Source organism: Onychomys torridus, chromosome 4 (genome assembly GCF_903995425.1).
Source record: "Onychomys torridus chromosome 4, mOncTor1.1, whole genome shotgun sequence".
Lineage (NCBI taxonomy): Eukaryota > Metazoa > Chordata > Mammalia > Rodentia > Cricetidae > Onychomys > Onychomys torridus.
The window spans coordinates 140,519,161-140,543,121 of NC_050446.1; the positions used below are offsets into that span (position 1 = coordinate 140,519,161).

Below are 23,961 nucleotides of genomic sequence, written 5' to 3' on the forward strand. Positions count from 1 at the left end.
CTGAGCCATCTCTGCAGCCCCTGCTTCAGGCCTCTGTGCCTCATACCTATAAGTATAATACAACCACTTTGCAAATTGGATCGTTCCTCCCTTGCAGACTTTTCTTTTTGTTGTTGTAACTGGTTGTTTCAGGCATCTGTCTAATATTGAACTAATTCTTAAGCTTCTCTTCTTTGTGGTGTGTGGCTTCCTGGTTGTGCCGAGAGAGGAAGTCCTTTGCATACAGTGTTTTGACCCTTGGCTTGGCCAGGTTAAGAATGAGCCCTGGGCCTGGGACACTTCCATACTTTCATCCATAGTGGTGGAGATTCTGCTCCATGATATTTGTTGCCTGCAGCAGCCTAAAGAGTTCCTTTCCCTCTGCAGCCTCTGCACTCAGGTGAAACTGGATCCTTGGTTTCGCCAGAGAAAAGGATTCCAGTAGGAGCTTGTGTGGGAGACCAGCTGGGTGACCGGCTCCCACATTTTACCCAGGGTACTCTTGAGGAGTGCGGGATAAGATATTTAGATAGAAGGACAGAGGGGAGAGAGACAGATGGAAACACAGGGTAGCCTCGGGAGGGCCTGGATCTTTATCCATTGGCCCCTTCTGTCTCTTCTAAAGGGCTTTTTAAAAGGAATGCCAAGGGGTGGAGCAAAAGTCCTCCCCCCAGCATAGCCAAGTGCTTTCCAATCACCTGGTAACCATGCACATGGTCAAGCAATCCTCTAATGCAGCTCTGCTGGGTAAAGCCAGCTCAGATCTAGCTAGGAAACCTTTGTGGGCCTCCACAAGCTTGAATAGAGAGGAGCTGGAGTTTGTTGAAAAGGAGATGCTTAGCATAGATGTACACACATGCGTGTGAGAAGGGGAGGCATACCCAGGGCGTAGTGTGGGCCTCTCAAAGTGGAGCCAGCCTTCATCTTCTAAATTTATAACTGTCATACATACAATTTTGGCAGTTTTTGAAAGTTTTGTATTTAAAGGGCTGCCAAGGAATTTAAATGACGTAACAGAGTGTTTCCTGAGGTGCAGCAAACAAGATTATAAATAACTTATAACTCCTTAGATCATAGGGATTGGAGAAGTTAGTGTATCTCGTATCTTTATGTATACAAAAGTTCATAGTATTTGTGTGTGTGTGTGTGTGTGTGTGTGTGTGTGTGTGTGTGTATGTGTGATTCTCAGAAAGTATCTGGGGGAGGAGGGAGGCTCTACCTGAGGTTTTACACCCAGGCCTTAATCATGGTTTATTAATATTCTAGCATTGTCCCCTGAAAATATATTTCTATAGAAAAGGCAGTTTGTCTCTATGTTATAGCAACCCACAGAGAAAATGTTATCTTAACTGGAGTTACTCTCAGCAGCTGAGAGTTTTTAACCAAACCCCAGAGTGAGGAGTAGCTTTTCCTTCCAGCGGCCCACAACATCCCCATCTTTCTGTCTGGACTCAGTTACCATGAGATAAGAGGCCACAACACCCGTGCCTTGCCTGGGGATCCCTCTGCTTTAGACTGTCCTTCTTCACTGTGCATCAGCGTATGCATTAATGGCGGCAGAGGGGCCCCAGCTTTCAGATTTGCAGACTTCCGGGGGGGGGGGGATAGAAGTCTTTGTGGCCCAGCAGGGGTGTTCCTGGCTAGTTGCTGTCATCAGCTGCTGGTGTGGCCTCTCTCCTCCTCTGCCCTGTGTAAGTAAAGCATGATCATTAGGTGGTGAGCTGCTCCACACAACCCGGTCCTTCCTGCTGAAACTGTGAGTCAAAATAAATGTCACTTATGGATTTGTTCAGACATTTGTCTAGTCAGACAGTGACTGGAAACTATCAGCATTGTCCTAGCCAGCACCCAACTCTCCTGTGCTTTCCTTGAAGACGTCATCAACAGCAAGCCATGGGGACAAGCGTTTAAATTCTGCTCTGGGGGTTGGTGACCAGTATGTGCTGTTCTGCTCAGCAGTCTGGCACAGTAAGCAGGGTTACCAAGGAAACGGGCCACAACATTGTCAAATTACTCCAAGATGGGGTTAGCAGTGGGGTAGGGGGTGATGGGCTGACTAGGAGCTGGCCATCCTTTGGCTTTACAGGGACAATGTGGTGAATGAAGTCTCATCACATCCCAGATGATGCCTGGAGCACGTGGAGGGGCCTGTGCAAGGAACCCTCCCTGGTCTGGGTTGCTTGAGGCCCCCTAGTAAGACCTGTTTTCATGCATTGATGAAACTTACAGTCTTAATGAGAATGAGGCTTAAAATCAGGTCATTCTAAGGGACAGATTTGACAGTGAAAGAGCAGTATGGAAAAAAGGCCGGAGAAGCCTCACACCACAGCCAGATTGGCACTTGTTTGATAAAGGACCATCGCAGATATAAATGTTTGAGGCTGAATGGTGATCTCAGGGATGGGGCCAAATGACTGGTGGCCTTGTTACCCTGTTAAGATAAAAAAGGAGCCAGAGGAGGATGCAGACTTTCCTGTGGCTTTTGCATATTGGTGCTTCCATGACAAGATTTTCTGGTCTCCTTTGGAGACAATGGAAACAGATGACATCAGGTAATTTGAGGCTGATTTGCTGACCCAGGGTGTTTTTCTGCCTGTGGTGCTTATGTGCATATGGGCGGGGCTTTTTTTTTGCATTTTTGAGTGTTAGTGACTATGGTTCTTATTGCTTAGTGCATCACAGCATTGACACATTGGCTACTTGTGGAATAGAATGCCATCAGCACCCAAGGGAATATGCCTGCTCATAGTTAAGGATTTGAGCCATAGGAGGCAGATGCGTGAACCACTGCCTGCCAGCCAATCCCCAGTGGGTTAGTCAGCAAAAGCTATGCTGTGTAGCTGGAGGGAAATGAGATGCTTTCTTTGTTCATCCAGTAATTACTGAGGCAGAATGTCACAAACAACCTTGTCACTATGGAGAGGCCACTTTAGTTCACAAGGCTTCCAGGCATGAAGGCTGGCAGTGAGCTACAACAAACCAGATGCCTTTGACCCTGGGATAGCAGGTGCCATCACTGTCACTGAGACAGTGGCGCCCCCACTGGAGATTGGCATGCTGTTATTGGCTTGGTTAGTGCTGTTTTCGCCGTCTCCTTCTGAGATAGGGATGTAGACCGCTTATATGCCCACCTATCACTGCCCACAATCTGCTTCTGAAGGAAGACTTGCACCTCTGTAGCATGCCACACGTGGGTGGGGTTTGAGCATCAACAGGCCCAGGAACAGGAAAGTTCTAGTTACCCAGTATATCGATGACCTTCTGAGAGTAGAGCACCCTGAGAAACCAGAACTGATACTGACCTCAGTCCTTAACTAAACTAAACTCCAGAGTCTTGAATAGCAGGTGCATTTCCCAGGGGTCACATGGACAGGGAGCCAAGAGCATATCCCCCAAATGGTCAAATGATTTTTTTGCCTTTGGTAGTATCCATCATATGGGTTTGGGCTGAAGAGATGGCTCAGCAGGAAATGGTACTTGCCACCAAGCCTCATAATATGACAAGGGTTTTTGAGATCTAAGGACTGCATGTACTCTACCTAGATGCTTTTACTTTGGTCCCCTTAATCAAGGTGGCTTGCAAAGCCACTTGTTTTAAATGCCTTGGAAGACATTTAACAAGCCCTAGCCCATACATGGCCTTTAAGGCTTCTGGAGCTGCTGGCCCAGTGACACTGCCGGTGTCCAAATCTTTTGCCTATGCGGATTGGCTTTTATGGCAACAGGAACTATTCCTGGGGTGCACAGCTTCTAGGTTGTTGGATGCATATGTTGCCTGAAATGATTTCCGGACATACATCTTCAAATGGCAGCTCTTTGCTTACTACTGGGTGCTAGAGAAGACAAGACCATACACCTTATCATGGTGCATGACTTGAACTGCCTTCACTTGAATGAAGCCCCACTAATACAAATGAAGAGATCAAACAGAACTCTATTTCCAAATGGAATTGATACATACAAGAATGGCCCAGCCATAATCTCTAGGGTCTGGGAGGCTCCATGATCAAATAGTCAGCTCATCAGGAGGGACTGAACAACCAGATATGGTCTAAGATTCAAATATGTGCTGACATACTGACAGTTCTGCAGAACTAAAGGCCCATGGGGTACATGGGACCAAGGCGGTTCTTAGCTTTAATATGCGCTGAATGAGTGAGTCAATTCTGGTTCAGATTGACCTGCTGGGGCCTGGTGCTGGAACTAAACTGAGAGCAATGGCCTCTCATCATCTTATTCAACACACCTTAGTCTATACCACTTGGCTCACAGAATTTTCAGGTTAGCCAGAGGTGAGAGCCTAGGTCCTCCTTGGGCTGTTTTGAACCTCACCTCCTGCCCCACCCCAACACACACTCACCAGTGCGTTGTGTTTGTCTTCAATGTGAACACCACCTCAGGCAGCTGGCTAAGCAAGACCCCTGATTGTTTCTCAGCAAATACAGATGAACGATCTGTGCTACATTCCTAGTCTGTGAACTCTGCATCAGGTCAAATGAAGGCCAACTTAAAAATGTGCAGGGACCCAGTGAGCAGGCCACATGTTGCCATCACTCTGGGAAAAAGGCCTTGGAGTTGCTCTAACCCCTCCCTGGCTCTGGTGTCCACTGGCTGCCTTTTTTTTTTCTTTTTCTTTTTAACCAAGACTGTGGGCTTTTGATTTTCTGATGACCCAGAATTCTATACAATCTCAACTTTCCCCGTCTTCCTTTCTCACTTCCTCAAAATCAAGTTTCCCCTTAAAAACAACGACAGCTCCTGTTAGTCTCTTCACTGCTTTTCACAAGCAGTGAACCCTCGGACCACGGTGTTCTCGCTTCTACTCTTTCCTTTGTCATTTCTGTCCTACTGCTGCCGGAAGAACAGAAGAGAGGCCAGCAGGACAATGTCCTTTAGCTTTCCAGGTGTCTTCTTACAGGTCTCTCCAGCATCTTCACACAGAGTGGCCCCATTCAGGCCCTCTCTTCCTGCCATGATCAGTTCCTGGTTACCTCCAACACCTAGCCCGAGATGTGGACCAGAACCACATGTGTCCCCACACACCCTCCTCTCATGTTCAGCTCTGGAACCTGTCTACTATCGGCCTCTTCACTTCTTGTGTGGTAACCCGTGTGTGAGCATCGATGCCTGAGTGCTCATCCACACCACCTAAGAACAGCAGGGTAGCCATCCTAATCTCCATTCACCTGAACCCAAGCCCTCAGCTCTTCAAGACCACTCAGACACAGGATGTGAGACTCTAGGGCACGGCCCTGACTGCCCAGGTAGTGCTTTGTCTAGCTTCTTCTAAAGTTTCAGGTAATGGTGAACAACACAAGACATTATTGCAGATGAAGAGCGATTTTATTTAGTGATGATCATGGGATTAATCATTCCTAATGGGAAAGGAGACCAAGTTCCTTGGGGAGAAGGTAAGCATATCATTTCCCAGGACATAGGCCCTCTTCTGTGAGACATGGGAAGCTGGGCAAGAGGCAGCAGACTGAGCAGCAGCAATTCTTCTCTGTTGGGAGAATTCAGTCAGGAGGGAGGCGTGAAGTCAGTGTCTCTCGCTTGTATTGTTCATCATCAAACTGGCCCTCTGAGGGATGGAGGCATTCTGAGACCCAAGGATAAGATCTCAGCCATAAGGAGCCTGGCTCTTTGTACCTGTGTGGACTTGACTGTAGTGAGTCTGTATATGTTTGTATGTATGTGTAAGCATAGTGGTGTGAGACTGTATGCATTTGTATCACATATGTATCTGGCTGGCATGTGTGTGGTGTGTGTGTGTGTGTGTGTGTGTGTGTGTGTGTGTGTGTGTGTGTGTGTATGTGTGTGTGTGTATCCATGATGATGCATGTTTCTTTTGCAGTTGTGTTGATGTGGCACCTGTGTCTCTCCACCTCTGCCAGCTTTTCTGTGGACCTTTGTGTGTATTCCTGTGTGTGTTCATGTGGACACTTGTCTCTCTTTGGATAGTGCTATAACTTGAATCTTAGATGTTCTCTGAAGGGCCCAGATGTTAAAGGTGTGGTCCCCACAGTGGTGATCCTGGGAGACAGTGGAACCAGTGGGAGTGGAGTTTCTGGGCAGTGGGAGGTCTTTAGGTGACTGGCCATGCCCTCAGAGGGAACTGGAATTGTACCTCTTGCTGTCTTTTGGCTACTGAATGAATGAATGGCTTATTCTACTATAACATGCTGCCTTATCATGGCCTCAAAGCAATGGAACAATTCATCATGGACTGTGAGCCAAAAGAAACCCTTTTCTCTTTATAAGTTGGTTATCTTAGGTCTCTCATTAGAGTGATGGAAAGCTGACTAACACTGATGACGTTGTCCCTGGATTCCTGCTCCCTTCTAGAAGGACAATGGCCAAGCCTCAAATACTGAAGAATGTGGAAGAGTTACGCACCAGCTCAACTAAAGGCAGATCCTCCCTTCCTGGGAGGCCTAGATCTTGATGACAAATTGTAGTCCATGGATCAGTAATTCTGGACAACAAAACAACACAAAAGCCAGGTTAGAGTCACAATCTGGTGGGGAAGGAGTCCTGCAAGAGCTCTGGTCACCAGCCATGCTTGCCACCACACTCAGGCATGTGGGGAAGCATGAGCCTCCTTCTCCAGACAGCCCAGCCATTCTCAGGTCAGGCTGAGAGGGTGAGGCAGGCTTTACCTCAAACTCATCTGGATTCATGGGGACAAAGATACCCCCAAAGAGGGAGGGATGAGGTCAGTGAGGTCTGGCTGTCCCCTGATGTGCCAGGACAAAACTCCTGGGTGGGGGAACTGATGCTTCCTTGGAGTGGGAGAAGACTTGGAAACAGTACTTACCAGCAATGTCATGCACCAGGGTGACATCCAAACGGCTGAGAATCCCATTGACCAGAGGACATACCTGACCCAGGCCAGAGAGGGGAGTTAGACACAGGACCTCCTGCAAGGAGACTCTTGGAGAAGCAGCATGCCCAAGGTGGAATATATTCAGGGAAACTTTCTACAGCCCAGAAGAAGCCAACCAATGTGTTTGGAGGGGTGGAAAGAGGTAACACAGACAGCAGGACATAGGACAGCTGGACTGAGGATAGATATTTCTCATACAGAGTAGCTCAAGTTCACTCCAGGGCTCTCTTTCAGCCCAAGAAACATGAAGACCCATGGGACAGGGGATTGTCTTTTTGGTCCCTTACCTTTTCCTGCACCAGGTCAGGAAGGACTTTAGTCAGGATCCCTGTGAGGCTGTCTAAAACGCTTTGAAGGGGACTGAGTCTGGAACAGAAAAGCATGCATGTGGCTCAGAGGCTTGGGGTTGGTCTGGAGCAGGTCAGCAGCCACTACACACACTCCGTCTCAGCATCCAGTAACTAAGACCAGGCCTTGCACACTCATGTCCATGGCAGATGTAATAGCAAGGATCCTAGATGAAGACTCTTACACCTAGTCCAGGAATGCACACACAGAGGAGTGTAGAATAAACACACATTTCAAGGACATAGTAGGTACAAAACAAGACTGTGGAATCCATGAATGTATGAATAGAGCTTAGTAGGTAGTTGTCATGGGGACTTAGTGAAATGATACACACAAACCCCAATATACATATTTAGCAAATGTGAGCCACAGTGTGGACAGGTACTAGACACTATGAATGACTGGGCCTTCCCATGTGACAGGCAACTGGAACAAATAAGTGCTACATCTATTTACCTCTTAGCAGGATTCTGTCAATAACCTCAATGTAGTTTCATATTACAAATGAATAAGATGAGACAAAACTGGAGAAATACTAGTGAAGTTCATATCCCCTGTGACAGGTGGGGCTCAAATTCAAACTATTTATTGCCTAGTCCATTGTAAAATTGGTCATCCTATTATAAATATGATGATACAATAAACAAAATAATGTTCTCTAACACCACCTAACTTACTTTTTGAGTAACTCACAGTATTAAAATTTGTCTCTTTGTAATAACTAGATAAGATAATTTTAGATAGATTCTCTGTGAGGGTCCATGAAGCAGGTAAAACAGACAAAAAGTACTAATATCGCAATATATACACTGTTGCTTTTTCATAGCATTAAAGCATTGGCCATTCTGTCTAACAAGAGAGAAGTGAGCATTCATGTATTCATTTACTTATCCATCTGTCCATGTCTGTATATTTTCCCTTCCCTCACCAAACACACATCCATCAGTCTAGCTACCCACCCCCTCCTCACACACATCCTCCTTTCTATACTGTCACTCATCTGTCTACCCATTGTTCCGTAACTCCACACTGCTGTCTCTGGGTGGGAGAAGCTAGCTAGTTAGCCTCACCCATTGAGCAAGGTGATTTGCAGGCTGCCAGGGGAGTGGGTGCAGTCTCCAAGGACCAGGTGGATCCTCCCCTGATTATCTTTCACGGCTAAGACTTCTGCGGTGATGTTCAGCTTCACAGCCAGTTCCAAAATTCCAATTCCAACCAGGGGCCTGCCAGAAAAGGAGGAAACAACCCCACTGGTACCTGACCCTTCCCTGCATTTCAAGGGGGAGGGTTTCTTCTTGAGAGAAAAACCAGGCTCACCTCACCCTATCATTTTCATAATAGTTTTCACTTCCCAAGTAGGAGAAAGCGAGGCTCAGAGAGGTCAAACTACATGGCTAAGTTTGCTCCACAAAAAGGCAAATGTGCTAAGGTTGGAGACCCAGGCATTTGCAGCTTCTCAGAGCCATCAAGCTCTCCCTTTGTGAGCCATCCCCTTATTCACCCCCTTGAGACCTACTCACGTATTCACTTTGAGTCTCAAGCCCAGAGGGATGGTAACATAGAGGCGATGGCCGTCAGGGCTCTGCACAAGGCCAAGTTCCAGCAGTTGGGCGTCAGTGATTTTTATGCTGTTTTGGGGCAAATATTAGAGGGATGAAAATCAGTGCCTCAAGTCTGAAGCCTGGAAACCACTTTCACACAAATTTACCCATCTCAGAGGGGGAGCTGGCCACTCAAGATGAGGAAGACAGGAAGACAGTCTTCCAGTCACATCCATCTTCCTTAAATTCTGCCTGAATGGAATCCTAACACACAAGGTCCTCTGTCCATCTCAGGTCTAGGAGGTATTTGATAAAAGAGACTGTGCATGACAGTGCAGAACCTTTTAAAGCAAGATGATGGTTCTGTGGGTTGAGAAGAGATGGGTAATTGGATATGTAGAAGGGTGGTTAGAAGAGCAAGTAGATGAAAGGAAGGAAAGATGGATGGATGGATGGATGGATGGATGGATGGATGGATGGATGGATGGACTGTCACAGAAGATACATGGGGAACTAGAATAAACCATGCACAGGACTTAGGGCAGAAATCACTTGTTCTGTCATGATCTACAGTAGCATATCAGCCCTTAGTGCCTATCACAGGGCTTAATGAGCAGAGGTTGGGAAGAATGGAAAATGGTGGGAGGGAGCCTTCCCTGAGCCATCCATGGTGCCAGGTATTTACCCTTCCCTCTTCTCCTCCACAGTCTTTCTCTGATGTACAATCCCCATCTCACAGATGGAGAAACCAAGCCCAGGAGACCAGGTGTCTGACCTCGGTCATCCAGCACAGACAGTTCTTATGGCAATCAAACTGAAGTCCATCTGACCGTCTGCAGGTCAGGAAGCAAAGGCCTGGGGAGCTGGGAATCCTGGTAATAGTCCAGTCTGACTAAGGACCAGGGCTCGAGTATTTGGTCCCTGGTGACAAGTTCCCCATTGTGGCTTTGTGCCTAGGAAGTTCTCGGGTGGCTCACGGGAAGCTCCACATCCCTCTTTGGGGCAACTTACTCAAGAATACTGTTCAGGAGAGGGATTGATGAAGTCAGTTTTCCAAGCAGGCCCCCGACCAGGCCATTAGAGTTCCCTTCTCCAGACTTTAGAATATCCAGGAGTGGAATATTTTCCAAAATGCCCAGCAGTCCCCCAGATAGCAGGCCACCACTGAGAGCTGCAATGAGAAAAGGGCCTCAGGGGTCACGTCGGCTGACCTCAAGTCCTCACAACTGCTTTCTCACTCATGTTTCCCTTTCTGGTACTGGGAGGTTGTATACACTAGAGCATGTATAAACACAGACATACATGCACACGTACCCTCAAAGAGACTGTCATGGACTCACCATCTGTGAAGCTTCCAGCAAGATGGCCTGTGGGATTTGAAGGCAGAACTGGGGTCACGGCCAAAGGCAGGCCTTGGTTCAGTGGCAAGGGCAGGCCTTGTCCCAAGGGCAAGGGCAGGCCTGCCAGCTGGGTTGAGCTCTGGGCCAGCAGCCCACAGAGGACAACTAGGCTCCCAACTAGAAACATCTCTTGGTATCTGCAGAAAGAATGGCAAGTCACTGTGGTATGGATATCAGAGGATTCTCTGCATTGTCTGCCCTGTCTCGGGCATGAGTTTCTTTCCTCCCCTGAACCCCAGGGGTGATAACTAGCAACAATAGTTAACACTGCCATAGTGTAGTCTGTCCCAGGCCACAGGCTGATACATTCACTCACCAACTTTGTTGTCCCCGCATCCTCAGATGTGATAACCCCTACTGCACGGTTGGAGCAGAGGCCCAGTGACTCAAGGCAGTCTCCCCCAAGGTCACAAGTTGTAGCAGTGGGAGGAGCTGAAGTCAAGTGTGCCTGACCCAGAAACTTGTGTGGTTAAGTGACCATCAGATTTACTCTGTGGCCGGGGGACGTGACTGTGGTGGTGGCCTGACCCTTTGCCCTCACCCCTGCTCTGCAGTGTGGATGGAGAGACTCCAATATGGTAGAGGCTGAAGATCTGAACTGCTTGGCCATCATCATCCCTGCTAAGGGATGGTTTGTTGGCCTGTGTTCAGACCATGATGGTTTGTGGATACCATCAAGAGCCACCGAATGTCCAAGGTCACATGACCAGAGACAGCTTCTCAACTGTGATGGCAACCTCAACTTCCCTAGAGTGTTGACTTAGGGCATGTAGAGAGCTCACGACTCTATCAATGCTGCCCTCTCTAGGAAAGGTGAGCGAATGGCCAGTCCTTGCCCCTGGCCAAGACCATCGCTGTTTCTCTTGTAAGGTCCCCAGTTATTGACAGTACAATCTGTGAGCACCAGGCTACAGTGAGGCGCTTGGCCTCCTGCTACCCGGAGTGTCTGTGGTGCAGAGGAAGGGGCAGGTCTCACCTGAGTCTCAAGGTCTCAGTGGTTGTCCCGGGCTTGTCTCCTACTGCTTCTCCCACTGAGGAATCAGCCTCTTTTATAGAATGGGAATTGGGAAACCCGATATTGGTTGATGGGCTTCAAGATAACTCCAATTTCTGCAATGTGCAAGTGTCTTTCAGGGCTCTCCAATGTAAATAATTGTCAATCAGTTTAACAGGTGAGTCAGTTAAGCTGTTCAGTCCACAAATTAAACAAGAAAATCTGAGATGGAGGCTTACTCAAGACTTCATGGTTTCATGCATGAGGCAGAAGTTGAAGGCCCCTGCTCACATGGCTGGAAGACCAGACTTTCAGTGTTGAAAGAGCAGTCAGGATTCTTGATCTTGTTCTCATCTCTTGTGGCTCTTGCCCCATTCTTTCCTTCTACAGTTGGCAAACTCTTGTTCCTACCGTGTTAGGAGTCAAACTACATTTGCCCTCCCTATCTTGAGCTACCCTTCAGTTTCATTTGTGTGCATATATGAGGTGGATCTTTTGTTTTTCAAGCCCTTGGTACATGGCTGTCATGTGCCTATAGGTCCTCATAAAATCTTGGGACAGAAAGGTCACTGCTGTTTCCTTACAGAGGAGGAAACTTGGGCCCAGTTAGCACAAATGGTCCAGAGAGGAAGTGGTAGAGTTCGAAGTCAGCTCATTGGATAATAATAGCAAGGAACCAATGCCAGGAATGAACATTTCCCAGGCTCTAGCCCATGCCAGGTCCATTAATCCTGGCAAAGTGGGGTTTGGGTTTCTACAGTGAGAAACTGGGGCTTGAGCCTTCCCCACACTTGCTCTCCAACTTGATTCCTCACACTTACTCTCTGTTTTGATTTCCCGCATTACACTTTCCACTTCTGTGTTCTGGAAACATCTTTCTGGATTGCCATGCTTGAGGGATTCTACACCCGCCTGATCTCTCCCCTAACTCCTATCCTTTCCTCAGAGTAATGAAATACTCTCTTAGTACTATGAGGACTATTATACAGAGGGAAAAACCAAGACAGGGAGGTCTTGAATCGTGAGAACAACCAGGCCAAGCGGTATCATATGAGATTTCCTTGAAGTCACTATGAAGCCCAGGCTGGACTTGAACTTATCCTCCTGCCTCAGACTCCTGAGTGCTAGGATGACAGGCATGCCCCTAAGCCTGGTATGAGAGTAGGTCTTGCTATTAACCTTTGGGTAAATTGAAGCAGATAAGGCCTGGAAAAGAGCTGGGGTTGTGTGTTCAGTTGATGGAAATCTTTAAAGTTAGGAGGCTGGGTATGTGTTATAGCAGAAAACAGGGCAGGTTGGGTCTTAGCTATATGCTGACTTGGGAGGGCCACTCCAGTTATGGAAGCTTTTTCCTCCTGTCTAAGATGGAGATGGCATCACACACCTCAGGGCTGTGAGGAGAGCATGCTTGGGGAGCTGGTACACATCTTGTTGGGTAGCATAGGCATCCACACATTCTTCCAGTTTACACACCATCTGCTCTTTCTGATGGCATTTTGTTCAGTTACAGAAATGTCTTCATCTCCCTCTGAGGTCTCATTTCTGCTCCAGGGGCCTTACCTGTACCACAGTGCTCAGAGGAAGGAAACTTGACTGGAAAAACAGGTAGATCACGTGCCACCTGGCTTCCTCAGATTTAGCATTTACTGTCTCCTCCTTGGATACACAGCATTGTCTCTGCCCATTCCCTCTAGACTATGGGGGCTGTTAGCTCAGCTGCCTGTGCCCACCTAAGCCCTCTGGCTCATCATCTTTCCTGGGTCACTCCTTGTCTTGGCCTTGGGCAGGGGTGTGAGCACAGGCACCCTCCATTCCCCACTCAGCATGTCTGTGGTGTGGGTTTCCTGAGTTCATCCACACCAGGTTCTGTCTTGGGAGGGAGAGAGGCAGTGTGTGATGCCTTTTGAAACCCTGGAACCGTGTTCTTTTCAGTTTCTCTTGGATTCCTCCTATCCCCACTCCAACACAGGGGATTGTCTAATCTTGAAGGTGGGAACTCTTGTTTTACATCCTTACATTTGCTTTCAGCACTCTGCCCTGAGTTTAAAAAGTCCCAGATTGGGCAAACACACTAAGGTGACATTCAGTAAAAACACCCTGCTCTCAGTGTGACTTGTATGAATTCTAACCTAATATTGCTTTGTGGGACCATCATAGTAGGAGCCAGGGCATTTCAGTCGGAAACATTCCCCATCCATACTGCCCTTGGTACCCATCCATCTGCTCTCACTAGCTGGGCCCAAACCTTAGACTTATGAAACTTAACACCTCCCATCTCTGCTTCTGCTGGAATTGCTTCTTGAGGAGTTCCATGGGTTGCATCCTTGGTGCCCCAGCAGGGACGCTCTTGAGCAGGCACAACAGCAAGACTCACGGTTAATGTTCCAGACCCTCAGGGGACACTGATGAGGCCCAACATGCTTCAGAGAAGTCACATGTTGGCGGTGCCCCTTCATCCCCTTCCCAGATATACTCATTGCACTCTGGAGCCTGAACTGGTGGTGTGCGTGGATCACAGTTTTGGTTTTCATATTAACCAAGAACAGAAGACACAATCTGCAGAGGCTTAAGAAAAATCTGTCTCACAGAATATAGCCTGGTGGTATAGAAGACATTCTAAGACCACTGAAATCCAGCCCCAGCCAACACAAGCTTGATTTTTAAAGAGCAGAGCCAAGTTTCCTTCTTAAAAGACTACAGTCTATTCCAGGTTCATTCTCTAGAACTGGGACTGGACTACAAGGGAGGTAAACTTGAGAAGGATTTCAGATGGGCTTAGAAACTCCAGAGGGCAGAGGGGGTGGGGGAAGGAGGGAGGAAGGAAGGGAGGAAGGAAGGGAGGAAGGAAGGGAGGAAGGAAAGGAGGAAGGAAGGGAGGAAGGAGAGAGTTTGATGAGAAAATGGGTCTAACAGGTCTTCTCAGGCAGTGTTAGCCACAGGCAAACCCCCCTTGAGACTGACCTCACCAGCATCAGGAACAGACAGCAGCAAAACCCTCTTAGGAGGCACTGGGGACTTATACCACTTGTCACAATCTTTTGGAGGAAACTGAGGTTCAGATAAAGCTGTGACCTTCTTGAGGTCACCTCAGCTAGAGAGAGAAGTGACAACAGGCTATTCTCATTAGGGCTTGTCGTTTCAGTGCCTTTCAAGTTTGCAGACTCCTCAGTTCAGGAAGAACTGGCCATGTTCTCTGGAGGCCTCATATGGACCACGACGTCAGTGGGCGCAGAATTCCAACCTGGCAGGCTCATCACCACCTGAATGACGCTAGGAAAAATGTTTCTCTCCTCACCCTTTCCTTCTCTTTCCTTTCGGTTTTATTACTTTTTGAATTAAAAAAAATTGTGGTAATAACTCAACCTAAAGCCTACTCTCTTAGTGGTCTTTAGAGTATGAGTTACACCACTGCTAACTATAGGAACTGTGAGGGAAAACTCTAGAACATTTTCAAGGCTTCTCTTTGAGCTAGGTTACCTCCCCTATAACATATGATTAAGCACAAACAGGTCCCAGGGCTGTGAGAGGCTAAAGTTTGGGGAAAGTGGTGTAGTGCCAGCTACAGAGCTGATTCAAAGGCTGTCTGGACACCAAAGGGCAAAGAAAGTTTAAGGCACCCAGAGGTGGGACCTGGACAAAAGTTCGGACTATTGAGGGATACATTTCTGCTTTATCTACCCATTGCTGTGGACCCCAAGAGCACCAGAGGGATCAATAGTCCAACAAGCTGTCCTGGGAGCAAGTTGGAAAAGCTCTGATTCTGTGAACCTTATAACGAAGACCGGATTAGAGAACACCAAGGGGACATCTTGATGGAGACCGTGAGAAGCCCCAGGAGGTGCCAGGAGGAATGCAGACAAGCTGTCCCCCAAGGAAACAGCAGCCTTTTGGCCTAGCCCTCCTGTGTTTGCTCTTTGACTCAAGAGCAGGAAGAACCCTGTAAGCCAAAAGCTATAAAGTGGAATGTTCGGGAACATGGCGTTTAGGGTTGCAAATCCCCGGTGAAGCATTTCGGATTAGGGAGTTTGAACTGAAAGATGGAGATAAGAGGTTCTCTGGCCCTCCTCTCATCTCTGAGCTGTGGACACTTCCTTGTTTGTGTTGTCAATTCACCTGAACCTGGATTTCATCATATTCCCCTTGGGTGGGAGGGAAGGCTGGAGGGGTGTTGGGAAGAAGGGAAGACTTGGCAGTGTGTGTGTGTGTGTGTGTGTGTGTGTGTGTGTGTGTGTGTGTGTGAGAGAGAGAGAGAGAGAGAGAGAGAGAGAGAGAGAGAGAGAGAGAGAGAGAGATCACAATTAAGAGTGTGAGCTTTGGAATCTTTCTGCCTTCATGTGACTGATGGGGTTGACAGGGCTGACATGGCCAGTTCCTCTCTGTCTGACTTTAGACAAGTAACTTTCTCTTCCAGAATTCTCATGTGTAAACTGGGTGACAGTTTTATACCTCACAGAGTCGCTATGAGGCATTTAATGAGATGATGGCAATTTTTCATGTGCTTATGATATATGCTACTACTATTTATTTATTTTTAAAGATTTATTTTTATCTATGGGTATGTATATGTGTGCCATGTGAATGCTCATGGAAACCAGAGGAGGTGCTGGATTTTCCTAGAGCTGGAATTACAGGCAGTTATGGGCCACTCAACATGGGTGCTGGGATCTGAAATTGGGACTTCTGGAAGAACAGTAAACACTCTTAACCACTGATTCATCTTTCTAGCACATGCTGCTATTATTAATAAGTGTATGTTATACTGATCCTCAACCTTTGATGGGTTAGGGTGGGACTCAACATTCAATCACTGAGTAGCCAGTAGGCAAATAGTTGACAATGAACTCAGTGGCCTTGAATAAAACATTTTTCCACATGGAAAAAAATCTTGCAAATGGTTTTTCATATACTCCACACACATGTGCTGCATGCTAAATCAGGCCCTCTGGATAAGTGAGACAATTGAATAGCTTGATCTGTTTGGGAGGTTCCCAGGCAATGGGACCGGGATCTGTCCTTAGTGCATGAGCTGGCTGTTTGGAACCTTGGGCTTACACAGGGACACACGCTCAGCCTGGAAGGAGGGGACTGGACCTGCCTGTACTGAATCCACCAGGTTTAAATGAGTCCCCAGGGGTGTCTTGGTCCTGGAGGAGATGGGAATGGAGGGGAGGGGCTGGAGGGAAGGTAGGGGTGGGGGCGGGAGGGGGGGGGACAGGGGAACCCATGGCTGATGTATAAAATTAAAACACATAATAGTAAAAAAAATAAAATAAAAATTGTTAAACTGTATTATGTCTTAGCAAAAGGTACATACACAAATAACTGAGTGAGTTTTCCACAGACTGAACACTTTTTCCCCCATAGCCAGCACCAGGTCAAGAAATAGACCATGACCACTTCTCTAGAGGTCCTTCCCTGTTGCTGAGCCTCACCTACCATAATTACCCTGATCTCCAGCAGTGTGCGTTCATTAGCTTCGCTACTTTTGACCTCTGTGTTGCCACACGTGCTCTTCAGTTTGGGCTCTTCTGATGCAACTTTGGAAGATTCACCCAAATGGCTGTGTGAAGTGGAGGGTCATTTTCATCACTATTTCATCACAACGTGTGAGTCTCCTACCTTCCTACCTGCCTGTCAGGTCTCTGGAGGTATTCGGGAACATTACCACTTTATTGTGACCATGGCACCCTTGTCTTTTGACACCTAGTGGTGAACCTGCCACATTACCAAGCAGGTGCAGCACTCAGCTTGACTAAATGTTGCCAGTATCCTGAAGTGGTGGTTTCCTTGACACCAGCAGTGTGCTATGGGTCCTGTAGAATTTTTAGTCCCACATTGCAGGTGGGGGTGAGGGCTTTTGTCTAAGACACAGAGAGTGAGTTCTCAAGCCAGGAGTCATCCACTCATTTTACTCCAAACCTTCGCTGAGCTTGCCCTCTTACCATCTTTTGCGTTGGGGCTGGGGACACTGGTTGTTTTTATAGAGCTGAGTCTGGTCTGATCCTGGGTCTCTTTTGTATTTGTCCTTTATTATGTTTTCTCTGTGACTTCTGGGAGCCCAGCAACAGACATGGCACAGAGTAGGTGCTCGCTAAACATAGATGAGCAAATGAGAAGTGAGACACCTTTGGCTTTTCCCTGCTTTGGCAAGGTCCCTGGTTGCAAACAGCAGGCTAGAATGGGTATTCTCACCATTGCTGGGCTGATGAGCAAACCAGGGATATTTGCACAAAAGCTCAAGGCAGGGTGGGTTTAGGGAGTGGTGGTATCCTTCAGGCGGGGCTAATGTATCCTTCAGAGTTAGAGTTTATTGTTGGAGAGGACAGGATGTCTTGGAACCTGGGGGTCCTGTTTCCAGGGGACAGCAGAAGACCAACATTAAGAGAGACTTAAGGTCTCAACCGGAACTATCTCCTTCTGACCAATGGCAGGTAGCAGGAGGCCCCTTGAGCCTGGCGCCCAAGAGGTTTGACTGATTCAGAGTTGACCAAGATTATGAGCAGCCACCTGTTCTGAAAGGAGAAGGGGAGTCTTGGTTGCTAGGTGACCCTTCTAATCCCCAAGTCCACAGAGGAGGGAGTGTTTTCCCATCCATCCTCCAAGGGCTGGGGCCAGGAGCATTCCTATCACTTGCTCAGAATGACATCCCCTGATGGATGACTTCCTGCCCTCCATTCCCAAGACTGTGAACTCCACCCGGGCAGGGGATGAAGCAGTCCACCTGTCTCTGGACCAGGGATAGCCTTGCGTTTAGATGGGGGTGTCCTTCCTACTGGACTTGCAAAGCTCTTGGGGCAAGCTAGAATCTCTGGTTTGGTGATTTGGTAGGGTACAGCCTAGTTGGCAGGGCTTCCTTCTAGTCTTTCCACTCTTTTAGGGGGACATTACAATTGAGTCCCTCTAATACATTCTTACAGCACAAGAGAATTATGGCTCCTCCCTTGGTACTTACCAATCCCAATGAAGCCTCCCAGGATGGACCCCAACACTCACCCACAAGGCCTTTCAACAGCTTCACATCCAGCTGTCGGAGGATCTCAGCGATCAGAGGACATACCTAGGTCCCCAGCACAGAGACAGGGTCAGCCAGGGATAGGAAGGAACTGAGGTCTCTGAGGCAAAGAGCCCCAGCACCACTGGATTACAGCAGAACCCAGTCAACCCTAGGAGTCATGCACAGCACACCCATGCCCTGCCTCCTGAAGCCCCACAATTCTGAGGTGGGGACTTCAACTGCCTGTGCTACACTCGAGGACGTGGATACTTAGGGTGGCTGTCCCTTGGTTGTGGAAACAAATCTGATGGCAACTGGGGTTTGCTGTCAGGTTCCAAAACCCAGAGTTAGAAGTTCTCTGCTAAATTACCCAGATGTGTGCCTGTTGGGCAGATGGCACTCACAGACACCTTACCTGACTTTCTACTAGGTTTGGGATAACTTTCCCCAGGCTTTCTCGGATGTTGTGGAGAAAATGTTTCATCTTGGGTGGGACTGCCCTAGGAAAAGAGGTGGGAATTCAGGACAGAATGAACTAGTCTGGGCCACACTAACGCTGGGAGGGGAGTATTGAACACACTCTCCTACTCTGGATCCTAGCTTGGTCTTCTAGGGAGGTATTCTTGTCAGCCATAGTCAGTTGGGACCCAGAGAGGTGATGTGACATTGGCCAAGATCACACAACAAGTAAGTGCTGAGTCTCATCAGGACATGGCAGGATAGCACTAGAGTTCATGGTCTTCCTCTACTGTGTCAATGTCTGCTACAGTTTAAGTTGGCACCACACACCTGATGTCTACATGGCAGGCACGAAGGATGTCATGGTTCAGCACTCGGGAATTACAGAGAGAAATCAGCACACCCTTCACAGTGGTGTGTTGAGATGGACAGTTGGTTGGTCAGTCTCCAGAACTCCATGCAACTCTTGTGCCTGTCTTGTTCACCCTGGTGTCTCTAGCATTAGGCTGGGTACCTGGCACCAGGAACTTCTTGAGAAATACTTGGGAATATCTTCATGAGGTACTAAATGCATTCTAGAAAGAGATATCACCATGTGCAGGCATGGGGTGTGGAGATGAGTAACCGTTAGTGGAGGATAAATGGCCACAGATCTGGGCAGGGATGAGGACCCAGGGCTCAGGAGGCTTTTCTGAATGTGTTATGCCCCTTAAAGGCTTTGGAGTGGGAACCAGGGGGAAGGAGCAGAGTTCTGCATTAGGAACTTATTTCTGTGGCGGGCAGAGAATCGGGTGGGGTCAGGGAACACAGCGGGGGAGGGCCTGGCTTCTGGGAGGGGACACAGGAGGGGATATGAAGCCACAGCTGCTCACGAGTCAGGGCTGCCCCAGAAAGGCAGAAGGCCTTACTCAGTGGACATAGATGAATCCTCACTGCTGGGCTCCATGTGGCATCTGCCCATCACCAGCTCCCTCCGGCCAAACTCATCTTTCTCCAGCCAGGACTCTGCAGCAAGGCCCATGCGGGCATGCGTTTTGATGATATTCGAATTGAAGGGCCTATGGTGAGAGAGGAAGAGGCAGAAGGGATGAAGTAGGAGGAGCTGGGGGAAGCCAGCAAGAAGAGTGGCAAGCCAGGCACCACCCACTGTCCTCTCAACAACTGTGTCCACTAAACCCTAGGTTAGTGAGTAAGGAGAAAGCAGCCATTGACCGTGGAGACCGCTATGCTTCCCCGCCCCCCTCCGGTGCTTGAAATGGAGTGCAAAGCCTGGGCATGTTCAACATGGCCTCTACCATTGAACTCGCTACCACACTCCCTTCCCACTCCCAACTTGGAGTGATGTTTGAAAGTTGCTTAAGGAGGTCAGTTTAGGAGTCTTTGGAAATTCAAGAGTTGAGAGTAAATTGTTATTTTAAGAGCTTTTCTCTGTGGCTGAATCTCCTGGCTCCCTTCCAGGAAGTCTGAGCAGGAGGAGAATGAGCAGAGGGAGAGCGGCTCCTCGCCTTTTCTTTCACTGGACTCAGCTGATGATGTCACAGGGATCTGAATGAGCAAATGATCCCTTTGCTATGAGTGTCATGTCTGCTGCAGCAGAAGAAACCAAGGTTCAGGGAAGGTCACAGTGAGTTAGTGCAGGGGGTCAGGATTTGAGTTCAGGTTTGGGTCCCCTAATCTGGCTTTTCTAGTCTGCCACCCCAGCCCACCCTGAGCGCCCAGGTCCCCGAGAAGGAGGAACAGTGCCTGAGAGACTCTGCTTTGTTGGGTAGGACTCACAGTCGGAATTCAATGTCAAATTCCAGCGTGATGTTTGCGGAGAACCACTCTTTAGGGAAAGCCATCTGGATCCCATCACAGTCCAGCTGCACATTGGTGATGTTGATGCTACCCGTGGAAAAAGCAGAGGCCCCACAAAGATGAGGGATAGCAATTCAGAAGCAAGGCCAGCCTGGACTGTAGGGAGGAGCAGGTGGTCATGCTGGGAATCAGCGCTTGGTGCAGATGCTCTGACAGCCTGAGTGACCAGCTGTCCCAGGGCTCCTGAAGCATCCCCCACAGCTGTGGATTGTACATTCCAGAGCCAGATGTTGACAGGCTCCATCTTCCCTCCCAGGACCCTGGGCCACTTCTCAGACCAAGGCTCCCTTCGTAACAGACAGCCCTATCATCTGTTTGGGACTCCACAGGGAAGCTCCTTGGGTTTCTCACACATTATACCCCAACTTTTTTGGTATATTGCTACTTGCAAATCACCTTGGCCTACTTGCAACATACATGAGTTTGACTACCTCTGTTGCTTACATCGTCTCTTCCTGAAGATGCTTCAGTTCCTTCCTGGGCTCCCTGTTGCAGTCTTGGCCTCTCTGTAGACTATTCTCCATGAGGCAGCCCGGGTGGCCTGCATACAACCTCTTTTTCTCTGGTTCCTCCATACTTTTGTCATAATATACAAACTGTACACCATGGTCCCCAAGACTGTGGGTCTATACACAGTTGCCTTGTGGCACTGGTTTCCCCACCTCTACCACCCACACTTCGCTCAGCCTGACTTTGGGGGGGGTGCTCGCTCTTCTTCAAACACACCCATCTCTTTCCTACCTCTGGGCCTTTGCACCTACAGCCTCTTCTTCCCCGACCACTCTCCCATATCTCATGTTATTGGCCCTCTTCTCTGCATTCCAGGGTCGCTTCTCAGACAGGTCCTGATCAGCCTCCTTGCTACCACCCTCACCTTGTTAAATTTGTTCTTGTGGCATGTCTCTTCATCACCCGGAGTTAATTATTACTCTCTGAGGCCTATTTCACTGGGATGCGAGCTCCCCAAAGGTAAAGGTCATAGGTCTTGTTCATAGCTCTATTTCCAGTGTGACTTGTACACAATAGATGTTTGATGATAATTGTAACATTTGTTAAAGGAATGACTGAAAAGGGTGATTTTGGCTGCATGTTTCATAGGAAAGCCCTCCTTGTGACTACTGCTGGAGAGAAATGGGGAGTTCAGGTCAAGAGAAGGTAGGTGCTCGGGAGCAGAGCAGGTAGAAGACGGCACTGCCAGGGCAGAATGGAGACCTGGGAAGTAGAAGGTTCAAGAGAGCAGTCTCGGTGGGTGAGGGTAGGATGTACCCAGTACTGTCATGGAAACCCCAGCTACCAAGAGTTATATGTCCCCTGTATTCACTACAGAGGTTCTGTGCAGGCCTGTCAGAGTCCCCAGCATCTCCTGCAGTGAGACCTTCACTGTGACTGTTTCTCTGATGAGGGCCCAAGGTTTGTGGGCAGTGCAGAGCCACAAAGCTGTGCCCCACTTGAACTGAGATTCAAGTGTCTGGTTGCAGCCTGGTCTTGTCTGATAACCCAGGTGTTCATCCAGGCTCGGTTCTGTGTCTGTTGTACAGGTGAGTTCAGAATGGCTGAGCCATTTCCCCAAAGTTGGAGGCAAAGGTGGGCTTTAAGTGCAGATAGTCTGCTTCTGAGTTGTTATTGCTAAGTGCCCGATGTGCCACCTCCCCAAACAGCTCCTGACAGTGGCCTCAAGTTTACTCTCATCTTGGGTTTTGTGTCTTGCCTTCCTTGAGTCTGAATGCCTCCCTTCTTCAGAAGCCTTGTTCTCTGTTTTGTCCTCTGATCTGGGGGTCCATAGAGTGTCCCCAGAGTCTTGAGTGGGATTCAATGTCTCACCTGATCTCTTGCTGCTGCTGGAAGTTCATGCCACCAATCAGCCAACCCACCATCCCTGGGGCTGCCATCGCTGAGACATTCAGACGGTCCAGGAGCCGCATGCTCTGGATCCGGCCTTCAGCATTGTGCTTCAGGAGGCCCTGCGCAATAACTGGAAATGGAGAAGGGGAGGTGATGTTCATATTGTCGTGTAAGAGTCAGGTACAGAGAAAATAGGCCTGGTGTGAGGCCAGGATATCTTTCTGCTGAGCACTTATGTCTCCAAGTCTCCCACAGAGAAGAAATGGATCCATTTTAAGAAGTTTCCTAAGTAGAAACGGTGGCTGAAGATCTCTCCCAGTTGTACCAAAAACACCAGCTAGGATTTTAATTAGAAAATCACTTACTCTGCAACAAAAACTATACATTCTTGAGGGATCAACTTGAGAAACTGCTTAAAAAATAAATAAGCAAGTAGATAAATAACTAAACCAATAAATAATAAGTAAATGAATCAGTTAGATGAGAGGCTGGCCAAAGTGGTTCAGCAGTCAGTGGTGGGGCCCAGGCTGTACCCTCTCCACACTCTATGGACAGCAGGGCATGCCCAGGGGAAAGCTCACTTCTTGCTAGGGTGGACCTTCCATCCTTGTGGGCCGTGGTCAGTCCAGGCCAAGGCTGTTTGAGCAGGGCTGAGGGCAAGGCTAGCAACCCCAGGAGGAGGACCAGGAACCTCCAGAGTGGATGCATCTCAGGAGCTGGCACCTGAACCTGCAGGTGTTAGTAAGCCTCCCGCAGGGCCCAGGTAGCTGGCTGTGAGTATGGCCACCCAGATGGGTGGGCTTACGGCTTTCTTCAGGCAGGTGGCTCCACGGCTGCCCCCAGCATGCTGTGGGAGATGTTGCAAATGGCTCTGGCAGCTGCGCCCAGGGCTGGCTCACATGGCCAGCAGATGCCAGAGGCCAGGGCTGCAGAGGCAAGCCTGGTTGCTTGGAGACGCTCACCAGAGCTACTGTTGGGTCATCCAGCAGGAGTCCTCTCCCCGGTCCTAGTACAAGCTGCATGTTGGTGATGCTTCAGTGAGTGAGGATGACCAGCCCAGCATTGTCCAATTGCAATAGATGTTGATTTTTTTCTTTTGGGGGGAAGAGGGTCTACAGAATTTATTCATCTCCTAGCTGCAAGGCTGTATCCCCTGAACCCCATCTCCTCACCTATCTCCCCCTGTAACATGACCTGTTTTACTCTATTTCTGTGCTTTCTACTTTTTTATTTATTATTTTTTCTTTTTCAAATTTTATTACTATTATTATTATTATTATTATTATTATTTTGTTTGTCTTTCAAGACAGGGTTTCTCTGTGTAGCTTTGCGCCTTTCCTGGAACTCACTTGGTAGCCCAGGCTTGCCTCAAACTCATAGAGATCCACCTGCCTCTGCCTCCCAGGTGCTGGGATTAAAGGTGTGCGCCACCACTGCCCGGCCAAATTTTATTATTTTTTTATACGGATATTTGTGTTTCAATTTTACATATCAGCCATGGGTTCCCCTGTCCTCCCCCCTCCCGCCCCCACCCCTGCCTTCCTCCCAGCCCCTGCCCCCCATTCCCATCTCCTCCAGGGCCAAGACTCCCCTGGGGATTCAGCTCAACTTGGTAGATTCAGTCCAGGCAGGTCCAGTCCCCTCCTTCCAGGCTGAGCAAA

The 23,961-nt window shown here is 48.5% G+C and overlaps 2 protein-coding genes across 3 annotated transcripts; both read right to left on the reverse strand.

Moving 5' to 3' along the window:
- Window positions 1-6,413: 6,413 nt before the first annotated feature.
- LOC118581134 (BPI fold-containing family A member 1-like) lies at window positions 6,414-10,281 on the reverse strand. The gene is made up of 7 exons (XM_036183087.1): window positions 10,095-10,281; window positions 9,766-9,925; window positions 8,734-8,841; window positions 8,284-8,436; window positions 7,153-7,231; window positions 6,797-6,860; window positions 6,414-6,454 (listed from the first exon to the last, which is right to left on the reverse strand). Exons 1-7 carry the CDS (start codon window positions 10,279-10,281, stop codon window positions 6,414-6,416), a joined length of 792 nt encoding a protein of 263 aa, XP_036038980.1.
- A 7,158-nt stretch (window positions 10,282-17,439) lies between these two features.
- Window positions 17,440-23,208, reverse strand: Bpifa3 (BPI fold containing family A member 3). Of its 2 annotated transcripts, none has more exons than XM_036183118.1 (7): window positions 22,882-23,208; window positions 22,280-22,430; window positions 20,378-20,485; window positions 19,510-19,659; window positions 18,558-18,642; window positions 18,142-18,205; window positions 17,440-17,655 (listed from the first exon to the last, which is right to left on the reverse strand). In XM_036183118.1, exons 1-7 carry the CDS (start codon window positions 23,006-23,008, stop codon window positions 17,642-17,644), a joined length of 699 nt encoding a protein of 232 aa, XP_036039011.1. In that variant the 5' UTR covers window positions 23,009-23,208; the 3' UTR covers window positions 17,440-17,641. The 2 variants fall into 2 exon arrangements, with proteins under 2 accessions (XP_036039011.1, XP_036039010.1); XM_036183117.1 differs by having other exon boundaries at window positions 17,440-17,660.
- Between the last annotated feature and the right edge of the window lie 753 nt (window positions 23,209-23,961).

Excerpts from the sequence above, each read along its gene's own strand:
- LOC118581134 (XM_036183087.1), bottom strand. The coding sequence starts at position 10,281 with ATGTTTCTAGTTGGGAGCCTAGTTGTCCTCTGTGGGCTGCTGGCCCAG. Across the intron at positions 9,926-10,094 it reads TGCTGGAAGCTTCACAGATG|CTCTCAGTGGTGGCCTGCTA; the intron begins GTGAGTCCATGA and ends TTCTCATTGCAG. Across the intron at positions 7,232-8,283 it reads CAAATCACCTTGCTCAATGG|ACTCAGTCCCCTTCAAAGCG; the intron begins GTGAGGCTAACT and ends TTTCTGTTCCAG.
- Bpifa3 (XM_036183117.1), bottom strand. The coding sequence starts at position 23,008 with ATGCATCCACTCTGGAGGTTCCTGGTCCTCCTCCTGGGGTTGCTAGCC. Across the intron at positions 18,643-19,509 it reads GATTCATCTATGTCCACTGA|GGCAGTCCCACCCAAGATGA; the intron begins GTAAGGCCTTCT and ends CTCTTTTCCTAG. Across the intron at positions 18,206-18,557 it reads CAAACCTAGTAGAAAGTCAG|GTATGTCCTCTGATCGCTGA; the intron begins GTAAGGTGTCTG and ends CTGGGGACCTAG.